General features: G+C 44.8%; 4 protein-coding genes and 1 long non-coding RNA gene across 7 annotated transcripts; 3 read left to right on the top strand and 2 right to left on the bottom strand.

The window, feature by feature from the left end:
* Positions 1-1,384: 1,384 nt before the first annotated feature.
* On the top strand, positions 1,385-6,197 carry LOC101768381 (chaperone protein dnaJ GFA2, mitochondrial). The gene is made up of 17 exons (XM_004964315.2): positions 1,385-1,530; positions 1,634-1,717; positions 1,826-1,917; positions 2,284-2,367; positions 2,466-2,504; positions 2,716-2,850; positions 3,345-3,395; positions 3,472-3,559; positions 3,657-3,721; positions 3,799-3,873; positions 4,222-4,294; positions 4,393-4,481; positions 4,579-4,650; positions 5,102-5,158; positions 5,250-5,298; positions 5,593-5,659; positions 5,747-6,197. The coding sequence occupies exons 1-17, from the start codon at positions 1,413-1,415 to the stop codon at positions 5,844-5,846; spliced, it is 1,338 nt and encodes a 445-aa protein (XP_004964372.1). The 5' UTR covers positions 1,385-1,412; the 3' UTR covers positions 5,847-6,197.
* Positions 6,198-6,713: 516 nt separating this feature from the next.
* On the top strand, positions 6,714-8,418 carry LOC101767576 (glutamate formimidoyltransferase-like). Its single transcript, XM_004964313.3, has 2 exons — positions 6,714-7,321; positions 7,644-8,418. Exons 1-2 carry the CDS (start codon positions 6,811-6,813, stop codon positions 8,165-8,167), a joined length of 1,035 nt encoding a protein of 344 aa, XP_004964370.1. The 5' UTR covers positions 6,714-6,810; the 3' UTR covers positions 8,168-8,418.
* LOC101767981 (multiple organellar RNA editing factor 2, chloroplastic) lies at positions 8,305-11,012 on the bottom strand. Its single transcript, XM_004964314.4, has 4 exons — positions 10,337-11,012; positions 10,126-10,223; positions 9,954-10,019; positions 8,305-8,750 (listed from the first exon to the last, which is right to left on the bottom strand). Exons 1-4 carry the CDS (start codon positions 10,708-10,710, stop codon positions 8,608-8,610), a joined length of 681 nt encoding a protein of 226 aa, XP_004964371.1. The 5' UTR covers positions 10,711-11,012; the 3' UTR covers positions 8,305-8,607.
* Positions 11,013-11,991: 979 nt separating this feature from the next.
* On the top strand, positions 11,992-12,925 carry LOC105914291. The gene is made up of 2 exons (XR_001163864.1): positions 11,992-12,546; positions 12,663-12,925. It is a non-coding gene; the product is annotated as an uncharacterized LOC105914291 (long non-coding RNA).
* A 1,132-nt stretch (positions 12,926-14,057) lies between these two features.
* Positions 14,058-22,235, bottom strand: LOC101766909 (protein ENHANCED DISEASE RESISTANCE 2). Of its 3 annotated transcripts, XM_004964312.4 has the most exons (22): positions 21,808-22,235; positions 20,942-21,016; positions 20,641-20,694; positions 20,062-20,127; positions 19,571-19,671; positions 19,401-19,459; positions 19,171-19,287; positions 19,022-19,062; positions 18,822-18,922; positions 18,652-18,747; positions 17,985-18,049; positions 17,832-17,903; positions 17,579-17,734; positions 17,212-17,423; positions 17,086-17,125; positions 16,841-16,974; positions 16,652-16,753; positions 15,644-15,688; positions 15,113-15,253; positions 14,942-15,037; positions 14,724-14,825; positions 14,058-14,635 (listed from the first exon to the last, which is right to left on the bottom strand). In XM_004964312.4, exons 1-22 carry the CDS (start codon positions 22,069-22,071, stop codon positions 14,531-14,533), a joined length of 2,244 nt encoding a protein of 747 aa, XP_004964369.1. In that variant the 5' UTR covers positions 22,072-22,235; the 3' UTR covers positions 14,058-14,530. The 3 variants fall into 3 exon arrangements, 2 of the variants coding, with proteins under 2 accessions (XP_004964369.1, XP_022681663.1); XR_001163916.3 differs by lacking the exon at positions 14,058-14,635 and having other exon boundaries at positions 14,728-14,825; positions 15,644-15,693; XM_022825928.1 differs by lacking the exons at positions 14,058-14,635; positions 14,724-14,825; positions 14,942-15,037 and adding an exon at positions 15,910-15,965 and having other exon boundaries at positions 15,148-15,253; positions 15,644-15,693.
* Positions 22,236-22,337: the final 102 nt, after the last annotated feature.

The following is a 22,337-nucleotide window of genomic DNA, read 5'->3' as shown; positions in this document are numbered from 1 at the left end:
TAGTAAAAATTAACAAAGACAACCAAGGGACGATCACAACGTACGGCATCATCCACGCGCATGAACATGCTGCACGACAGACCTTCCGTCCGAATCCGGTCGTTTTTGCATTTTAGGTTCATAATTTTTGCTATGCACCTCTATGTAGTGTATATCTAGATGCATAATAAAAACTATAAATATAAAAATACCAAAATAACCTATAATAAGTTACTGACTCGAGATAATGTCTCAAGAAGGGGAAAAAATCGATGATCTTAATTGTCTTTTTTGTTGTGAACAAGAATCTACTCATCATCTGTTCTTCGCCTGTGTGGTAGCTAAACAGATGTGGACTATAGTAGCTGAAGTATTTAACTTGCCTGGCTTCCTCTAATTTCGAGTCTGTAGCTACATGGTGGTTATGTGAGAAGAAACATGGTGTTCTGAATATGTTCAGCTCTGCCGCGATGTGGAGCTTATGGAAACTTACAAACAATTTTTGCTTTCAGTCTGGCAGCTGGTGGCGGGGCTTGCAGCTGGTCTGGCATCCCATGCTCGCGATGCTCAAGAATTGGACCATCTGCACCGGCATCGATCGCCTTGCTGGAAGTGGCGGCATTAAGACCAGAGAGGCTCTCTCTGACTGGAAGCTGATGGAAGGCTTGGAGGTTCATCTCAGTGAGAAACTGAAGATGTGGCTGGTGCCACTGGATGGCTGCAAATGAACTGACATGACCTAAGAAATCAAGTAATGCTAGCTATGACCAATGTGTTGTCTATCTAGAATTAGCTGGAATGTAATGTGTGTGGTGTCAGCCTATTAATGCTAATTGAGTTAAGAATTTCAGGCTGACCTGCGTGCCAAGCTTCTGTGAAAGAGTGACTTCCACTTCAATGCTGTAAACTCCTTTGAATTTTTTGCAATGCAATCGGAGCTTAAAAAACGACCTATGATTTGGAACGAAATTGAGAAGTCGTTTCACGGAGGACAATATGCAAACACTTTGCGAAGATTCGCTGGTGCCACACAACACTTGGGCCGTGAGCATGGACGGACGGAGGACCTCGGGACCGCATAGAATCAGGCCTTGCTGCCTTGCCAAAAAAAAAAAGTTGCCAGGCTTTCTTTTGTGAGTTTCTTCGCAAAGCCGGGCTGAGTTGTTGCAGGCCAACATTCAAGCTGGGGGCCCGTGTAGCGGAAGCAGCAACATGATCAAAGCCGGGCTTCTTTGATCATTGATTTGGTGGCCATCACAGGAGGCCCAACGGCCCATCTCGAGACCCTCCCCGAGAAGCAGCGGAGCGCCTTCCAGAACGTTCGGTGCTCGCAGTCTCTCCCTCCCCTCTCCTTAACCCGCACGCACACGCGCGGCGCCGGCGAGGCCACGCGACGACGTCCACCCGCCGCCGCCGCCACCACCGCCACCGCCATGCGGCTCCCCGCCGGCGCACGCCTCGCGCTCCTGCTCGCCCGACGCTCCCTCTCCTCCGCGTCCTCCTCCTCCTCCGCCGCCGCCACCGCCTCCTACTTCCCCCGCGCGCACAGAGGTGAGCCTCGCTTCCCCCCTCCCACTAGGTCTCTCGGATTCTCCCGATTCCTCGGGCCTGGCTTCGCCGCCCCGTGATCTCAGCTGCTCCCGCCCCCCTGCAGGGATATGGAGCGATGCGGCTCGCGCGGCGCCCTCTCGGAGTTCCCCCTTCTCGTCGCCGAGCTCTGCCCACAGGTTCTTCCACGGTGAGTGGCGAATGATAGGGGAAGCTTTGCTGTTTCTCTCGTTATATTTCGGAGGATTAGTGATCTCGGCTACTCGGGAGTGGGGCTGACGGTGGAGTGATGGTGCAGGGACCAGGCCGGTGGCTGCAAGGGACTACTACGATGTGCTCGGTGTCAGCAAGAATGCGAGCCAGGCCGAGATAAAAAAGGCCTATTATGGGGTATGATCTCGATGCCTGTTGAACCTGACATTTTGAGAGAACTGTCTGTGATCATTGATGGATATAGATACTGCATGCTCAGGGTGTAAATTAATTTGCAAGGATATTTGGTAGATGTTCATGGTTCCAAGTACAAAAATCTTAATGTGTGAAAAATGTTTGACATTAGCACTGTCGTGTTTAGATAGCACAGCAGCATTCACCCAATTTAGCAACAATTTTGTTGGTCTCTGGTCAGCATTTTTGTTATGTCGATTGACCGCGTGTCTATGGTGTTCTAAGGATAATGCATGCTGTTATTATATTCTCCATTCTGCAACTGACCTTACCATGCCTGCTTTTTTTCTGTCTCTTTTCTCCCAAAAGCTTGCAAAGAAGCTTCATCCAGACACGAATAAAGGTGATGCGGATGCGGAACGGAAGTTTCAAGAGGTTCAACGAGCTTATGAGGTACTTGATGTCCGTTTACTGTGGTATGTTTTTTTACCTAACTTAAAGGGTTGCGACTTCTGTGGATTCTGATGAATACCTATTCATCTTCAATGTAGACTTTGAAGGATGAGCAAAAAAGATCATTCTATGATCAGGTAATGGTTCAAATTGTCTTTGATGATATATGTTTTCATTTCTACTTCTCGTTCTTATCACAAATATTTTGATGATTTGTTAGCAGTCAAATGTTTATAACTTATTGTTCTATTATCTGCGCTGTACAAAGAGTCACCGTAGCAACCTTTTAGAGTAAGGTTACCTGCAGTCTCAAGCACGAAATCAGAATTGACCTCTCCTTGCCTACAGGTTGGTGCTGATCAATATGAGAAAGCTTCTGCTGCTGGAGGCGGAACTGGCAACCCGTTTGAGGGTGGTTTTGGAAATCCATTTGAGGATATTTTTAGTGGTGGTGGTGGTGGCGGCGGCGGTGGAATGAATGATGTATGCCATCCCTTTATAAACTTATTCATCATAGCTAGCTTTCATGTTTCAGTTGTTGCTTTGCTTCCTTTCAACTTATTATAATATGTCATTGAATGTACAGAAGAAAACTGTCTTCTGTTGAAGCTTATTTCATTTTGCGATATTATTTCATGAACTTCTTTGGTCTAAGCACAAAATTTGTGTTCACCAGGCATTGTGATTTTGTCTTCTTATCTTATGCATGCTAAATTTTATTCTACCATAACTTATCTGGCATCAATACTGGATGATTTGATTTATATACGACTTTTATTTGGGAAATAACTATTAGTTTCTTTCATTTAGTTATTTAGCACATACTTCTGTGTTGGCTACTTGGTTATTATACTTTTATTTCTTGTCTCCATTACTTTGTTTCATAGCTTCAGAACGGATGACTTTCGTTGGTACATGTACTTTATTCCTCTTTTAAATCTGTGAAAACTAATTCTTTTTTTTTGTTTGGTATGAAGTTCTTTAGGAACATTTTCAGGGATAGGGAATTTGGAGGACGTGATGTTAAGGTAATTTCTATACTCATTTTCATTGCACATCCAATTGTACTCTGTGAATTGCAGTTCCATTAATCCCATTTTACAGGTTGAGCTTGAATTGACATTTATGGAAGCAGTTCAAGGGTGCACCAAAACGATCAACTTCCAAACTTCTGTAATATGTGAAACCTGCAGTACGTAGATGCAATTTTATCTCATGACTACCTTTTTTATGGTTGTATGGTATATGCCTTCTGAAATCTGTTTTTTTCTGACCACTTCTTTTTCCAGGTGGAGCTGGTGTGCCTCCTGGAACCAAACCTGAAACATGTGTAACTTGCAGGGGAACAGGATTTGTTAGTTCTTCCTCCAGCAAGCTTATATTTTTATCCATTCAATTCAACTAGTGCGCTTATTTATGTATTGTTAACAGATGTTCATGCAAACTGGACCCTTCAGGATGCAATCAACATGCACAAAATGTGGTGGTTCTGGGAAGACTGTGAAGGTAGGATTTTTCCTTTTTAATGATAGATACCAACTGCAACTGCAAAAAAATTCAGTGTAGTACAGTTATGGTATCAGGCCTCCTATGAATCATTATAGTACAACTTCAGCATATATATTTCAATGAGGCTGATGATTCTGAAGCCTGAATTACTTTCAACCTCACCATCAGTTATTCTACTAGTAATAAATGATGTATTTCCTGACTGCACCTAAAGCTAGTTCTATCATGTTATCTACTTAAAAGAGGAGAGGTAGTTGAGTTACCCTGTGCACTATGGTCTTTCTTTATACAGTTTATCTTATGAATTCTGATTAACCTGGTGGTTATGCTTTTATGTTGTTCTAGGATTTCTGCAAGACATGCAAAGGAAACAAGGTTGTGACCGGAACGAAATCAGTTCGCCTTGATATACTGCCTGGTGGGTTTCAAGTTATTGTCATTCATTGTAATGTTACAGTGGTGTTAGGATGCTCTTGTTCTGTGTTGCAAGATGTAAATGTTATTCTGTTGTTGTAGGTTCGGACGACGAGGATACTATAAAGGTGATGAGATCAGGTGGAGCAGATCCAGATGGCCGTCCGGGTGATCTTTATGTGACCCTCAAGGTCAGTCTCTTCAGTGCCGATCAAGTTACAATTTAGTAGCTCTGTTGATGATGAAAGAATGAAGATAGTTAACCTTCCAAGGCTTTTTTTTCTCCAGGTTCATGAGGATCCTGTATTTCGAAGAGAGAGAGGTGATATTCATGTTGATGCTGTCCTGAATGTGACTCAGGTAATTTATTGCATGTTCCTACAATTTGTTCATGTGCACCCTACGGATATGATTAAATGTTCATATGGTGCTAGCCCTCTTTCCACAGTGCTAAGATTGTGTAACAATTTACTATATATAGATTGTGTTCATTGAAGGCAGTATCTCAGCTTGTTTATGTACTCCTACCAAAAACAGAAAAATAGAAAATATTTGTTAACTCTCAGTCGGACAGAGAACAATATCTCCTAATTTTGGTCAGACTGGCTCTTGATGGAGTCCTTGTGTTAGCACCAACAAGGGACATAGAACCTTGCGTGCATCTTCTATATTAAACAGCTGTCTACTACTAACTCAATCAGTCGGGTATAGGCTAGGCTATATGCCTATATACATAAATATTCTTGCACAACTGTTCTCTTAGTATATTTTAATAGCATATTGATTTTGATTACTCTTATATACTACATAGGCAATATTGGGAGGGACAGTTCAAGTCCCAACTCTCAGTGGAGATGTTGTTCTAAAGGTATGTTCAGATCTATTGACTTTCATGGTCTATTCCCTTTTTATGTTTACTAAGCGGTGAAATCATCATTGGCCGCACTATCTTATCACAGGTCAAGCCTGGTACTCAACCTGGTCAGAAGGTAGTTCTGAGAGGAAAAGGTAAATTGTGTACATTGTTTATTCTGTTTTCTCAGTGTATTATCTAGTGACAGTTGTAACACAGTAATTTGATGCTTTTTTTCTTGTGGCAAAGTAACTAAACAATGAATAAATAAATAAATTCTGGACTATCATCTCACTAGTGTCAAATCTTTTTAACTTATGTGTAGTAAGAATTGAAAATTTAACTGGCATTTTAGTGAACTGCCAATTTGCCTTTGAGACAATGTAATAGTGCCATTGCTTTTTGAAACTAGCGTGTTAATATAAACCTAAATACTATGTATCCTGCAGGTATCAAGACAAGAAACTCATCATACTACGGTGATCAATACGTCCATTTCAATGTCAACATCCCTGTGTAAGTTCCCCCTCAAAACGAAATACTACTCTCTTGCAATGTGCTCCTAGTCTCCAACAGGTGAGTCTGACATAACACTCCCTGCAGGAATTTGACGCCGAAACAGCGGGAGCTGATCGAGGAATTTGCCAAGGAAGAGCAAGGCGAAGACGAGAAGGATGCAAAGGCAGCCAGTGCATCAGGATAGCGAATTTTAGTTGCCATCCACACTTCATTAGCGCCTTAGCTGATCTTACGTCGGAGGTAGAATAGGCTGCTGCCTGAAAGGCTGAAATTCATGGGGGCAAAGATATAGTTGGTTGCTTAGAATTCCAATCGCAACACATAGATCGTTGTTTGAGATTTTGTAGCTGGAATAATACCAGACCGCCCTGTCCGATGTGCGTAATGCTAGCAAGACGTGCAGGGTCTCTTGTACAATTTTGTGGATCAGGGTGACTATATATGTAAAACACACGGTACCCACCAAGCTCATGTCTCCTGTTGAGGTTTCTGTTTCTATGAGATATAAGATGAGCTACTGCAGTGCCTGGCAAAATTTTGACAGTAAATAGGTGCTAATCAAATTAATTAGTTTAATAGATTAGATTCGTAGGTTTAATTGATTCGTCTCGCGAATTAGACTCCATGTGTGGTTTTGTGATCCTTGAGAGACTTTATGTGTGGAGAGAGACTCCATGTGTGGTTTTGTGATCCTTGAGTTAAACTAAGTTCATGTCACATCGAATTTTTAGAGGCTAATTAGAAGGATTAAACATGAGTTAATTATAAAATTAATTACACAGATGGAGGCTAATTCACTAAGTCTAATTAATTCATGATTAGCACATATTTACTGTAGCATCACACTGTCAAATCATGGACTAGTTAGGCTTAATAGATTCGTCTCACGAATTAGCCTCCACGTGTGCAATTGATTATGTAAATAGTCTATATTTAATATTTCTAATTAGTATCTAAACATTCGACGTGACGGAACTAAATTTTAGTCCTGACAACCAAACGGGTCTTCATTTTCTTTCCTCCAGCACTAGCAATAATTAGTATAGTCCGTGCAAACACTGCGTTGAGTAGTTGACATCCTGAACGCCTTTTCTCTTCTCCATACAGAAAGGTTTGCTTTTGATCCTGTCCACAGCCTGATCAACCAGATGCTGCCATCATCTCATCACCAACAAAATTGTTGCTATCGTCTCGAATTCCCCCAGAAAAATGGTGGTGGTGTCTCGACGCAGGAGAAGAGGAGGAGGAGGGAGGGCGCTGCAACGATGCTGAGGCCGGCCCTGGCGTGCTGCAAGCTCTACATCTCCGAGGCCCGCAACGCGCCGGCGCTGCGCGCCATCGAGCGCGCCGCGGCGGCGCAAAGCCCGGCGGCCGTGCTCGTCAACGCGTTCGCCGACGACGCCTACAACCGAGTCGGCTACACGCTCGTCGCCCCACTCACCGGCGGCGGCGACCCGGCCCCGCCGCCGCTGCATCGCGCGGCGTTCGGCGTGGTCGCGGCGGCGCTGGAGGCCGTGGACTTCGGCGCCCACGCCGGCGCGCACCCGCGGCTCGGCGTCGTCGACCACATCGCCTTCCATCCCTTGGCCGGGGCCCGCCTCGACGACGTTGCCGCGCTCACCAGGGCGGTGGCCGCTGACATCGGAGACAAGCTTCAAGGTTCTTGTGTTTCTCCCAAGTCCCAATCACCCAAATTGTGATTAGCACATTGGTAAAGTTTTCATGGATGACTATTGTTAACAAGAAATTCAACAAAAAATTATCTTTTTATATATGCTACAATTGTGGAAAATCTTGCAACTGTTCCAAATGTTTCGGCCAAAATCCACTTTTCCTTGTTCAAATGGTGTTTTCATGAAAATATGTTGTTAAAAGATCTGGACTTTCCCCGGTTCAAACATCTTTATATTTGTGTGGTTTTACTGAAACAATCATAGAATGGCATGGTTAGTGCTCATTGTGCTCAATGCGATGCCTGCAGTGCCAACATATCTGTACGGAGCAGCTCACAGGGAGGGCAGAACACTAGCGTCCATCAGGAGGCAGCTCGGCTACTTCACGCCCAACTCCCCCGGCGAGCAATGGCGCGGCTCGCCGGACACGTCATCGCTGCCCGTCGCCCCGGACGCCGGCCCAACGACGCCGACGAGGTCCAAGGGCGTGGTGGCCATCGGCGCGACGGCCTGGGTGGACAACTACAACGTGCCCGTGCACACGGCCGACGTCGCGGCGGCGAGGCTGATCGCGCGGGCGGTCAGCGAGCGCGGCGGCGGGCTGAGGTCGGTGCAGGCCATGGGGCTCGCGCACGGCGAGGGCGTCACAGAGGTCGCCTGCAACCTGCTGGACCCAGCGAGGGTCGGCGCGGATCAGGTGCAGGAGAGGGTGCGGCAGCTCGCCGCCGAGCAGGGACTCGCCGTTGGCGAGGGGTACTTCACCGACTTCTCCCAGGAGAGGATCGTCGAGCTGTACATGCAATCAGCTGAAGCCGAGGCTTCCCAGCACTGAGTAATTTTGGCACCGTGTGAAAACAAGTGATGGCAGCATCATGCCATATCAGAACACTGATTTTCAAGGGCAGAAAAGGAGAACAGATCAACATAAGGGCAAAAAAAACTAATGAAATTATAGGATTCCATAGTCCATCTATCAAATTAGCAGTTTAAAACTATCAATCATGAAACCGATTTACATGTGCTGCGCAAAAGGTTGTAAAAGTGTGCCAGTATCAATGCAATCCCAAGCCAGGTTACTTTCAATCTCAAGTTATAGTAATTACAGAGCACAATACATCCAAGTTGAGCTCCCAGAAACAAAACACTCTAGACTGCATAATAAAGTGAACATGCAACTGGAAGATTGTCCATTAGGGCAGGTAGATGCGGTATTATCCTTTAATTTTGTGAGCTGAAACCACCCCTGGCTTGTTATTCTGGTCTTCGACCGGCTCATCGCTGGTTCTCCCTCCTCCGGGCGTAGCGGGTCCGGTCATTGTACCTAGGCCTATCTGCTGTTCTCTGTGGCACCGGTTCTACCCTCCTCTGCCTCTCCGGGGGCCTCTGAACAATCTCCCCGTTAACAAAGAGCTCAGCTGCGACATAAGAAATATAAGAGGACGTTAATACATTTTTCCAAGAGTAACAACTCGACTAGGATAAATCACAGGAAGCAAAGTACTAGCAGCCAGTGTGAAACATGAATGCGTTAATGCTACATCTCCACTGATCCATAACTCCATTGCTATGGAGAGCAGAACAGAAAGAGAGAATTGCTTTCAGTCCATTAGCATTCAAAACAAGACATTGCCAAAAATGACTCTCTTGCTTTGCCAAGATGGACTAAACAAAATCAAACAACAAAGACATGTTTCAGACCTACTCTTGACAAACCTAAGTAACATTGTCTTTTCATTGTTCATAGCGTTGTTTCATCCCTACTGATCTGTGCCCAATTTCATTAAGGTGCAGAACCGTTAGAGAGACACTTGTTGTTAGTCCATTAGCATTCAAAGCAAGAAATTGCTGACTAAGCTCCATGCTTTGTCAAGATGGACTGGAAGACCAGCATGGTTAAAAAAGGTCATTGGTTGAACTACCAAAGGCAAACAGATAAAAGCCTAAAAATGATAAAAGACTTGGTGAAAATGAAAAACAAATGTTTCATCCCTACTGATCTGTACCCCATTTTATTGAGGTGCAGAACCGTTAGAGAGACCATTGTTATTAGTCCATTAGCATTCAAAGCAAGACATTGCCAAATAGGCTCCACGCTTTGCCAAGATGGACTAGAAGACCAGTGTGGTTAAAACTAGTATCTGGTTCCACTGCTGAAGTAAAAGTACGTAGAAGCTGGGCAATAATGTGTTGGTAATGTCTCATCCCTACTGATCTGAGCCCCATTTCATTGAGGTGCAGAACCGTTAGGGAGACAATTGGTATTAGTCCATTAGCATTCAAAGCTGGGCATTGCCTGTAAGGCTTCACAGCTTTGCCAAGATGGACTAGAACACCATTGGCATAGGATTGGGCCTGACAGGGCAGCACTGAAATGGAACAATGCCCCAATGACATTCACAATGTTCCTTCTCATTCAGGTACCGCTAACAGACAGTCAGTACTCCGTAGCCATTGAAAGAAGAAAAAAGTGCAGGCTTCATCATGCTTCCATGATGAGATATGATATTTACAACAACCAAATCTACCACAGAGCACCCACCAATACCATCCTAAGATATAGGCAATCATACAGTGACGCCACAAATAACCATATCAGCCATGCAAGAGAAGAAAGATACCTCCATAGTCCTTGTACTCAGGATCAACATACGAATCCGGGAGCACGAAGAGAACTCCAGGAAGCCCTGTAGCACACATCATAAACAGCAAAGCATCAGATATGTGCCAGGTCAAGTTCAGCAAAAGGGCAGGAAACTAATGAACCAATCATAGGGCATAGATCGAACGAACCCTCGAGCTTGTTGGACGTCTCCTCGTCGATCTCGCAGCCGAACCCGAAGTAGCGCTCGCACGAGACGTTGTAAATCTTCCTCTTCGCCTCCTCCTCGCTGCATCAGAGAAAAAACGTCAGATTACTTTCCAAAACTCACTCACTCCTCTATTTCAACTTCCAAAGTGAGGGAACTGCGGTGGCCCGGCGGGTGAGAAGAGCACGCCGTACCTCCCGAGGACCTTGGCGAGGGTCTGGATGTAGCAGTCGATCATCTGCTGCTTGTTGGCGCCCTCCCCTCCGGGCTTGTCCATCACGATGAGCCAGTGCTCGTAGTCGCAGCCGGGGAAAAGCGGCGCCATCTCCGTGGGCGCGCGGTCTCCGCCCCCGCCACCCGACCGCATCGGGGAGTACCCGTCCCCGCCCGGCCGCCGCGCCATCCCGCGAGGGAACCCGAGGCGGGAGGCCGCCGCGACGACGGCCGGGCGCAGCAGCGACTGCTCCGTGGCGGCCGCCGACGGCCCGCGGCGGAGGAGCGCGGAGAGGGGGGAGGAGGAGGCGCGGCGGGAGAGGAGCCTCCGGGCGGCGGCGGCGGCGGCGGCCATGGTGGTAAAACCCCTAGCGGGCTGGGAGTCAGTGGATGCAGTGGTGGAATGAATGCGAACTTATTAAAAGCTTCGTGACGACGGCGAGGGGTGGGTTTAGAGGCCCGCCCGGTGGTGTTTGGGTTGAGATGGACCTGACATGGGCTTTGATGGACCGGATCTGGGGAATAATGAAGCCCAGTTGGTGAAACAAAGTGCAAAGTGTGAAGCAAAGAACAAGACGGGAAACCTGTATAGCTTCCGGCTTCCATTGTTTGAGATTCGTGCACGCAATATCATCCGTCGGATGTGTCTCCCCAACCCTAGCTTGTCCACCCGGCGCCGCCGCCTCCTTCCCCGGCGCCGCCGCACTGGGCTGGCCGGAGACCCGACGCCCCCACGCGCCCCCGTGCTGCCCCGGCTCCCCGCCGGCCACGCGGCCCCGGGCGCCGCCGTCCACGCGCGGGTGCTGGCCGCGAGCACCGCCGGCCACGCGCGCTGCTGCCGGCCACGCGGGCGCGGCCCCGCGCGCGGCGCGACGTCGGCCGCGTGCGACGCCGCCCCTCGGGCGCGGGGTCGAGTCTGCCGTCCGCTTGTAGGCGCAGGAAGAAGACAAGAAAAAAAATTGTTGATCCTTATTTGAATAATGTTGAACCTTGTTGTTCAAATGTTGAAATAGATAGTGAAAAATGTTGAATGATGTATTTTGTTACAAAATGTTGATTTCTATTTTTAAAAATCTTGAACCTGATATTTTTAGATGTTGATCTGACTTTTACAAAATGTTGAATCTGATTTGTTGAAATGTTGAATGGTTTAGTTAAATGTTGATCTGAATTTTTTAATTAGGTCTAATGGGCTTTATAGTTGTGAGGTTTAACCAGCTGCTGGTAGAACCCACCGGATCTGCACCGTCGATTGGGTTAAGAGGAATTGAGATGGTTTTTATCGGAGATTTTGAATTAAAAAAATGCTTCACACATATTACGTAGGACTGTTATTTTCAAATTCACATCCACCAGAAAATTAATTATCCATTCGAAATAGGAAGGAGAGGGTGCAATTTATTCATTGAATCTATACCTAATAATATTAAAGAGAGAGGATGTTTCTTTCAATCCTTCAACCGTCGTGATCATTTTGCGAAAACCCCCCTCAAGTTTTCAGTAATCAACCCGCAGTCCAATTTTGAAGAGAGGGGAGCTCAGGTGGAAAAAGAAGGGAAGAGAGGGGGTTAAATGAGAAAAAGCTTCTCCTTTCTTAAGAGGCGACGGAGGGGATTGGGCGCGGGCAGCGGCCGGAGCGGGACGCCCCGCCGCTGCCCCGCGCGGCCTCGGCGATGAGGTCGGTCGGGCGCTTGGCAGTGCGGGAGGGGGCGGAGAACGAATACGAGGCTTGTGGGCAGCAACGCTGGGGCACGGGCCGACGGCGTGCGCTGAGGAGCAGACTCGAGGGGACCGGCAGCGTGGACGAGGCCGGCCGGCCTGGGGCATATGGCAACAACGGCGCGGGACGAAGGTGCGGGCCGCCGTGCGGTGTTGGGGCCATGGGACGTGAGGCGGTGGTGGGGCCGGCGGACTGCGGCGTCGGGAGCGGAAGCAGTGGGGGCTGGTGGAGGGAGCAAGCTCTGGAGGTAGCGGTGGAGCAGAGACGCTAGCGGTGGACTGCCGCCTCTCCTCCCATCGCAGCGCTGCCCTACCATCTCTCCCTCGCGTGCGTCCTCTATGATGCTCTTCTCAGTGCTCCCAGTAAGGGAGATGGCAGCGCAAGGGCAAGATGCGGCGCGACTGTAGCATCTCCTCACATCCATGGGCCGCACCTTCCGGCATCCTCATCTCCCAGAGCCCTCCCTTCCAGGTTATCGCAGCCCCCTCAATTTTATGCATCCATAGATTGATTTGGTTGATCTGCAGTTCAATTTTGTGAATATGTATTCCATTTTGGTTTGTTTTGTTTCGATTTGGTCATTGTAGGTGCTTGATTTGGTGATGAGAAAGTTGATTCGTCAAGTTTATCCTGGGACAACGAAATTTATCGGGTGAACTAAGGGTATCAGGATGAGCCTACCATGGAGAAGCTCATAGGTCCATGCCCTTCCTTCTACTTCAGCTCTGATGCACACCAGTTGCTTGTTGTATTGCCTGAACAAAAGATTAACTACCTATTTCTTGTTTTAACTGCTTTTTTTGTGTTAAGCAAATTCTGATACCGATATTTTCTGCATTTGCAAAGTTCACTTGAGTTCAGCAATTTATCTATGCTTGATGCATAAGAGCAGCAGTGTAAGGTAGAACAAGTGATTGCATCTAGATCAGCGGTGTGCAAAGTGGTGACCTGTGGAGACGCAATTATAGCTGTTACAAAATCAATGTCCGCTGCATTGCCTTCTATAGACAAAAACAAAGTTGTTTCCAGCTATGACAAGGTGAAAGTGATATATGAACCAGAGAAAAATAAGTTTCTGACTATACAGGCTTCCACAATAAGGTGTAGCATATTTCCTACTACAATTTTGAAGCATAGCTATGAGAGAAAGTCATAGTTGAGAAAAAAGAGCATAAGCAAAAATATTAAATGTTAAAGGGATCAGTCAGAAGTAACATGCTTTAATAGAGGAACTATCTTTGGAATAACTTATTCCCACTTTTCAGATTAGATAGAACAACTGTTGCTTTCAATGAACAGAAGGCAATGCTGTGCTGCCAATTAAGTTGCCTGGTGATGTTTCTAGCATGCATTCTATGCTATCTGTCATTTAGATTTCAGGCTGCTGTCATATCTGGTTTGTGACTGTATTTTCTACCAATCAAGTTGCCATGTTTTTTCATGTTTCCCCCTAGATCTTTATTTTTACCTGCAGTGTGATGCTACCAGTAGTGAGTTCATGTGTCACAAACAGTTGTTGCTGGATAGGTGGTTCCCGAGGTAACAAATTTGGTGTTAAGTGGTTATATATGTAGGAATGATGTACTGTGCTCCACCAAAGAAGCCACGGCCAGAGTCATTTCAACCACAGCTACAGCACTGCCAAACGAGTCCTATATACTTAGAAAAGCTATAACGACCTACAATTTGAAACGAAGGGAGTACTTGTACTTTACACCTGAGCTCACGATTTGTTTAACTTACTACTGATTTGGTGTTTGTTCTCGTTGCAACGCACGGGCATATTTACTAGTATACATAATATTCAGTATAAAATTAATTATCCATTAGATATAGGTGAGAATAGAGAGCGTGAGCATTGGATAATATATATTTAGATTTGGATACGACCAAGAGTGCCCGTGGCAGGCCTGGTATTACGAATTGTACCAGTGGCAGTTTCAATCGCCAAACATGCAATGAATCGAAGTTCACTGAGTGTAGCAGCAAATGTACTGATACTCTGACAGTGCTATGGTACAAAGCAACATACACCAAAAAAATATATCATCGGCCAGGCCAGGTGTATATTGTTCAGCCAATATACTGCAACACTGCTGCATGCTCGTTCCTCTCAAGGAGAGAAAAAGGCGATGAATAATCGAGCTAACACTGCTGCATGTATATGATGACAGGGCTGCAACATGTACATGAATTGGTTTCCAAACCATGCTGTATAGTCTTTGGTATATCTACTGCATCACATTAACTGTAAAGAAACTACACCAGTAAAGAAGAATAAAAAAGAAAAGACAAAACTGTATGAAGGCGAGGCACATGAACTTGTAGACTGCTGCAGGGTCTGTCTCCAGTATGCACCTCCAATATCAAACTGCGAAATGCTGCAGTGGCTGAACAAATGGAGAGCGTAATGGGGGAAAGAATGAAAGAATCTGCACAGCTTGAGTCATCCCATTCAGGAAATGTTATCAAGCTCAGGGTTCACTGCTGCGGAGGGTTCGATGTGTGACAGCCGCGCGGCGCCTAGAAGCTGCTCCGGGAGCTCGTCGTATGTGTTTGCCTGCAGGTGCAACGCAAGGCAGAGAAGCAATTAGGATTGGATGCTGGAACCTGAAGGAAGCAAAGATGGTCTAAGGGGGTTCATTTACCTGGATAAGAAACGCCATGTCAACTACCAAGGTGGTAACAACACCAAACACCAAGCCCAGGACCCCGTTGGCTACTGCTGATGAACCAATATCTACATCCACCTGCAGAATTGTCACGATGTAAGAACCTATTCATTGTAGGTTCACGATGTAGATTTGCTGTTCATCAAATAAAGAAGTTGAATTGCAACTATATGTTTACTAATGTATAGACTTACTTCTAAGTACTCAGGACCACGCAAATAGCTGCAGTCAACAGCCTTCCCCAGTAAGCAAGGCGTGCTTCCAACGCTCTGCCGCACTATCCAAGACCCCTGAAGAGTTCAAACATGCTAAAATGAGAACAAGCTTCCAATGAACACTTGCAATGACTTTGCACTTGAACAAACCTTCGGAACAGATGGAATAAGCTTCAATCTGCTGTTCCGAAAATCATCATCACCATCTGCAAAGCGCTGCAACAATGATCCTTTCTTCAAGGAGCTTGAGACAAAATAAAGGACCAAGCTGTAATGACTTGATCCAGGAATCTGCAAGAGAATAGTGACTTAACCAGCATAACCTAAGTGCAGAAGAAAAATCATCAATAGGAACAACAGGAGGCATTAGGAGAATGCCATAAGTTTATCGTTTTCTTATTTAGTTGTGAAACTATCATGTGGACAAGGCGATAAATTTACTACCATGCAAAGCATGCCTATCATAAGTAAATGTTTACTGTAGCACACTGCACCTGCTCTTATTTGTAATGTTTATGAACTTTGGTTTATGAAGCAATACAAAATAGGCATTTATAAGAACACATGCAGATTGCTGATCAGTGAATTTCATGTATTTTATGTGGTTGCCTTTCTGTGAGGAAAAGGCACAAGCAGGACAGAAATAAATGAACAGGGGGGAGTGTTAGAACACGAGCTTACTTGTATGTTCACGAGAAAAGTGAACATTCCCTTCTCAGCAGCAACCTACACTAAAAAACGTTCAGTTGAAATTATCATGTAACAGAAACACTAAATTAAGGGTTGGACCTGTATTCAGTACACATTACACAAGCTGGCATATATGTTCATATTAAAATGAAGACAATTTGAACTCAAGATGTGCCAACCTCAGTCAAATAACCATAAGATATTGTCATACTATCATTCTGAATTTATGACCTAAAGCATAAAAGTCTAAAATATACCTAGTCTTAATCCATAGCCCAACAACTGTTCCTGTAGTGGTCCAGAGTTCATCCAACTGCTTATATGAGCACATTGTATCACATACTAACTCTTCACATGTTAGTTTTTTTTTTTTGTGACAAGTACGATAGAGATATTGACACATGTCATGTACTTGCTACTATGCAAGGTACAGCTAGATTAAACATTATTTGAAAAGGAAAGGGAATCTTTTCAATGCAGTATTTCATCAAGGAGAGGGTTTACACAGCAAAACACTTATAGAAATTGACACAGCAGGAACACAGAACAAACAACACTACGCGGCAGATGAGGGCGAACCACAAGAATGAACATGGGGTGCACAAAGCTAACACGATTACTTGCTAGATGTTGGACAGCCCACATCCCACGACCCTAAGAAAAGTTGACCTACTCATGGCACAAAGAAGTCTGACCAGACCAGCAACCTAGCCTATCCCAAAGCAGGACTTGATCCGCAATCCCAAAACATCATGAAAGAAAAGAGAATTGCTACCACAAGGTTTGCCAAAAATAGGGAACAGCTATATCTATATATTTAAAAGCACAATGTTGGTCGAACCAACAGTCCTCCAATGCAATGGTATTCTATTACTCCAAGTTCTGCTTTGCAGGTTAGAAACATGTGCTCAGGTGCCGTGTAATCAAGTAACAGTAAATTACAGAAAAAGTCACTGAGATACGAAAATGCAATTAAGCAACTATGACAGACTTTCTGACCTGAGCTGCACATCCTTTCCGCCTAGCAACATGGTCCATTCGCTTGGTGTCCTTAAACCAGTCAATCGCTACGAGCTCCATAAGGTACTTCCCTGCAGGTACCTGTAAGTCAAATGACAGAATACTAAGTCCCTGATTGCCTGCTATGCTTCAAAAAGAAAACTGATTGTGCCACTTGAACGCCTGGACCTTTGATTTGTCATGTGGAAAGTTCTTGCTACGAACTTTAAAGACCTTGTTATCAGGTACTGTCCAACAGTTACGACTTTTCTCATTTGCATCCTGACGAATAATGCCCGAAAACCAAGACAAATCTATTGGATCTGAAGGATCACCAAATATAATGGAAAATTTGTCAGATTAAAACATGGATAATCACTTAGCAACTTACAAAGTTATCAAACTACAAGAATGGAGTTAGAAAAGAAACAAACCTGAGCTCTTAGCATCACTGTCAGATTTGGTAGGTTCTTCCTGTACATGAATTGCAATGAAATTTTATTGTGAAGTGACCAACAGCAAAACCTTTGGCAAACTATAGAAACTGGATGAGTGATCACCTCCAAGTCAGCGTCAGGAACTTGATAGTCATCATCATCTTCCGACTCTTCATCTACCATATCTAAGATTTTATCAGTTTGTTTGGTCTTCGTGTCAGGTTCTTGAAGCTTCTGGTCCTTTTTCATTGAGATTGTATTAACCATGGCATGCATCACCGGAATCCTTGGAACCGTATGAACTTCATCCGTTTGGGAAAAATATTCACGCAATCCTGAAAATAAATGCAATGTCAAATCCTCAACAACCACAGACCATCAGGCAAAGGGGCATTTTAGAGCCTTCACCAAGCTTTATTTGCACCTCTATTATTGATAGATAATCAAGAAATCATGTAATTGCAGGTAAATAGTTGTGTGTAATTTGTACCAGCAACACAGTTCAGCATCTGCAACAAAGAGTGGTATTGGAATGATGGAAAATAGTTCACGCCCCATCCACTAAGATCAATTTGCATAAGGTGTTGAACTTGAGTGCGCGGTCTCCCATTGAGGCTTTTGAGAGGAGAAATCTTGAAACCTCCACCTGAACTAGTAGGAAGTTAAGGAAAATGGAAGAAAGGTGGCAAACTTTTTAAAAATAACAAGGGTAGGATTCCTGACAAAAGCAGAAGGTGAATTACTTTCGATAATAGCTCTCACAAATCCTGGTTGGGGGCCACAGTTCTGATGTTCAGTAGATCGAAACAGCACGACTGCAAGTTTAAGTACCAAGGATCAGAAAGATCACTCTTGATAGATGAGTAACCAAGAAAAAAATTGTTTTAAAAGAATACCATAGCTTCCATCATCGTTGCGACGCCAATATCGTACATAACAAAGATCTCGGGGCCAGACAACCCTGCATGACCATGTTCACATAAGATGGAAGCATGAGGATCAAAATCTGAGATAGTGCAGTCTGCAGTATAATCAATCTTTTGGAACAAATTCCTCATGGTGCTGCATGTGGCAGTAGCAAGTTTCCATCCCTGACTAGAGGTACCAAAGTATGCATTTCAAGTGCCAGCATTCCAGAGCTACTCTAGAAAGTTGCTTTTGCATGGTACAGCATAAACTTATACTTTTGGGAGTAACACAAGAGTCTTAGACCAGGATATACACTGCCATTGTACGATTTTGCGAGATATACCAGATACTGCAAAATATACTGAACTGTGAATTGTACAGGCACATTCAGCCATCCAGGCAAATCAAACAATGTTGGAGTTGCTATTGGGTGCAGGCAATGCTAATCTAAATGATACTACAATATATATCTGGTTCCCATAATTCTGAACTCAAATTTAAATATACGAAAGTATGTGCTCAGATAGTTATCGAGAGGACAGTATCGTTCATTCATTGTTATTTCAAGAGGATGGGGAATGTAATAATCGTGCGAGTTGTTAGAAAGAAGCAACAATTGATAACTGACAAGCAACACGAGGAAAATGTACTTACATTGAACACCAGTTAAGTTGTAAACGATGGTACAATATTGCAGTATGGCCATCGACCTCTTCAACTAAACTCCCATATTGGAAACTACAATCCCATCTGCATAGGAGAATACAGGATATGGGTCAACATCCATCTATGAATGACAAGGAAATAAAGCAAGAAACACTTACTCATATCGTGTTACATCCATACCCATTACAAGCCCAAAAATGGCCTCGCATGAGGCTTCCACCACGCCGACAGCCCTCATTGCTCGACTACAGCTTCTTGCCTGAAAATGAATAAGAAGAGACAAGTATTGTCAGTCTGTCAGAAATAGCAGGAGTTTCGTTCACTGTCCAGCAGTCTAGAGGTAAGAGGAGGTACATACAAGGTATTCAACCTCCACAAGTTCTTCAAAGATGCGCAATCCTATCAATGAAAAAAAACAGGATACTTAGTCCCAGTGTAACACCATTTGACTTGAACTCAAAGTATCCTCTTAAGGAAGGGTCAATAATTTATGTAAAGGAAACTTGCCATTCTGGCATCTAAGAAGCCTCCAGTTCTTCCTGGAGTAAGCCTGATTGGTGTCACTCTGATTTGACAGCCCAATATCAGGCTCTTTGGTCCAGTCAAGTACAGAATCAGGAGGGCCTAGCAAAAGAAAAGACAAATTAGGTTCTGCAGCTGCAGCATAGCCATAGATTAATATAAAGTATTAAATAAAGTCTAGATTAATAGAATAACAATGTTATAGAACTCCATACCATTCCCTATAGTTGTCCTGCGAAGCAAGGTGGGCCGGGGCTCTTCTTCATCTTCAGGACTGCAGTAGAATGAATCTCCAATTAACAAAAAGAAAGGACTTATATGCAACTATTGGGGGGGGCGGGGGGGGGGGGGGGGGGGGTGGGGGGGAAAAAAAAAAAATACTTGCCCACTGTCATGATCAGAGAACGAAAATGGTCCTCCAAGATCTATGTCGAAGTCCAATGAAGCAAAAGCTTTACGGTTTTTAGCTGTCATACTATCCTGTTGCTGCACAATAAAGATCACCGATATTTATCATAATGGCATGTGGCATGTGCAGAATATTTTGCTGTTTGACACAATTTGACATCTAGTTCATCTGAAGTTATGGTAAGTGACCAACCAGATTCCTGATTTATATACTTAGGGCATTGGAAATTCCTGAAAATTGGCTGTTGAAGACTTTTTTTTCGAACATAACAGGCAAATAGCAGAACTGTCTAGATTCTGTTTTTGAATACTACAAGCCATATTCACTTGCACACCATGACCACTAAACAGGAAAATGCTGAATAAGACAATCATAATATATAATCCTTGTTCGTGTTAAGAAATGCCATACACACATACATAATTATTTTTAAGAACTTTAGATAAAGCAAGTCAGACTTAATGTACCTGATCAATCAGAAACTCCAGCTTCCTCTTCCAGGTTAGGGCATCTTCAATATCATATGCACCCATCTGGTTGAAGAAAAGTGCAGCATTGGCATAGTATTCATATCAGTGATATAAATATACATTGCCACAAAGAAAAAGAGGTTCAAACAAGAGAATCCGGCAGTCTGCAAAAGGATGAAAAAGTGCAAGCTGCACAAGTCTTTCAAAAACTTTATACCTAGTACCCTCAACTTTCAAAAAATGAAGCAGATGTGGACATTAGTCGGTTTCGTAGTTAAGGGATAAATTCTTACAGCTAATAGTACAAAAATAATTAGAAAAAACTCGACCATAGGCAAAAATCCCCCCCCCCCCGGCTTGGTACTAGGAAGGTGGCATGCTTCGAACCGGGGTCGGAATGGGAGTTTCAATAACTCCTGGAGTTCAACGCTCTAATCAGTCCACCGCAAGAAGCTTGGCATAGGAAAGAACGAGTGCTCATAAAAGGACATCAACAAATCCAATTTTTAAAATTACTCATATTAAATATAGTCAGATAGTTCTGAAAGTGCTGCAGAGTTCAGCATTATAACAAACCGTGATTTGATTCTCCTTTTGTTTCTTGTTGTAAATGCATAGGAAATAAATCATCTGCAAAAGTTAAACAGGAGTAATAATGAGAAGACGATTAAGAAAACTACCTCAAAATTTCAAGTGAGTAAATGACAGAAAAAGTTTAGAGGGTGTGGATCACATTTATGAATAAGCTACAGAACGAATCCTAGCAATACAGGCTACAGCCATTGCAGCTTATTTGTCTAAATCAGAAAACTGCCCTCCTAAACATATAAACTTTAGCTTTTCGAAAGATATTTTGCAAGGGGGAGAGAAATCTTACTTGACCATGATGTGTTTTAAGCCCTCTATCCTCCACTCTGCAATTTCCATCAATAAGAATTGACTTGAGCGGAACCTGCAAAACTCACAAATTCAGTAGAAAGTCGAAAACAATTACATCATGCTGTCAGTGAGTATACCTAGTTTAACCATCAAACCATGCTCTACTATGAAACTGGAATGGATTGATTCATTAAGGCAAAGAATCAGCATGAATACGGAAACAAACTTGTTAGAAAGGAAACTTTTATTCAATTAGCGGTTATATTCTTAATCACAGAATATGCGTTGCATTTGTGGAAGGAATAGCTTTACAGCTAATCATTATATTGAATGATTGGTACACTAAAGAAGTCTAGGCAGGCCAAACAAGTTGCTTGCATGATGCATGATTAGCTGAGGACCAAAACTCTACTATTTACAAGTGTGCCATTATTCAGCACCTCCCGGAGTCTAATGATCATTAAAGCATCTAATTATCCAAAATGGTCAACAATTCCAACATTGGTTGGCCCCTCAACTCCATGGTTCGCAATTGGCATCAGCTGGAATGATTCCTACACTAGAAAACAATTATGCCCACTGCTCCAGACTCCAGACCCAGTTCCATGCATCTCAATCTGGTCAACCCCTCCTCAAAATTCAAAAACAGCGAGAGGGAAAATCCCAAAGCCTATGAATCACAAGCAAAGGAACTCCGACAGCAATCAGACCTTCAGCAGGTAACTCTAGTGACTAGAACCGCAGGCAAATTTTGCAACAGAGGAGGAGCTCAGAGCAGATTTCCACAACAGCAGAATTCAGAGCGGTTCTAACGACCCCCAACAGCAGAATTCAGAGCGTACATACGACGCAAGACATACATACCATGCTGTCCCTGGGCTTCTTCTTGTAGTAGGCGAGCAGCTTGTTGTCGAGGACGAAGTAGCGCATGTGGAAGAAGGACCTCCCGATCTTCCTCCGCCCGTGCCGCACCAGCCACCCCTCGTGCCTCACCGCGGCCGCGGCCGGCGCCGGCCCCGCGGACGCGCCCTTCGGCAGCTCCCCGCTCCGCGCCATACCCGCCGCAGGAGGCCGCGGGAGCTCGCCGCTCCTCGCCGCGTCCCGCCTCGACACCGACGAGCTCAGCATCTTCCGCGCCACTCCCCCAACTCAAGTCGTGGTAGCGCCCCTGGACTCGTCAAGCATCCATACCCCGGGAGGCGAGGCCGCGGGACCCGGGAATTGCGGCCGCGCCGCGCGGCGGCCGGAGTCCGGCGAGAGGCGGAGGAGGGGAGGGTCCTCCCGAGGCGGGTGGGGGGGGGGGGGGGGGGGGAGTGGCTCTGAGAAACTCGACCATTGGGACTTTTTTGCTAAAGTTATGGGTACCACAGACCAGTGTAGTGGTGTGGGAAATG

This window comes from Setaria italica, chromosome IV, assembly GCF_000263155.2.
Source record: "Setaria italica strain Yugu1 chromosome IV, Setaria_italica_v2.0, whole genome shotgun sequence".
Lineage (NCBI taxonomy): Eukaryota > Viridiplantae > Streptophyta > Magnoliopsida > Poales > Poaceae > Setaria > Setaria italica.
Note: the sequence above shows the minus strand (reverse complement) of the source record. Positions and strands in the feature narration are given on the sequence as shown.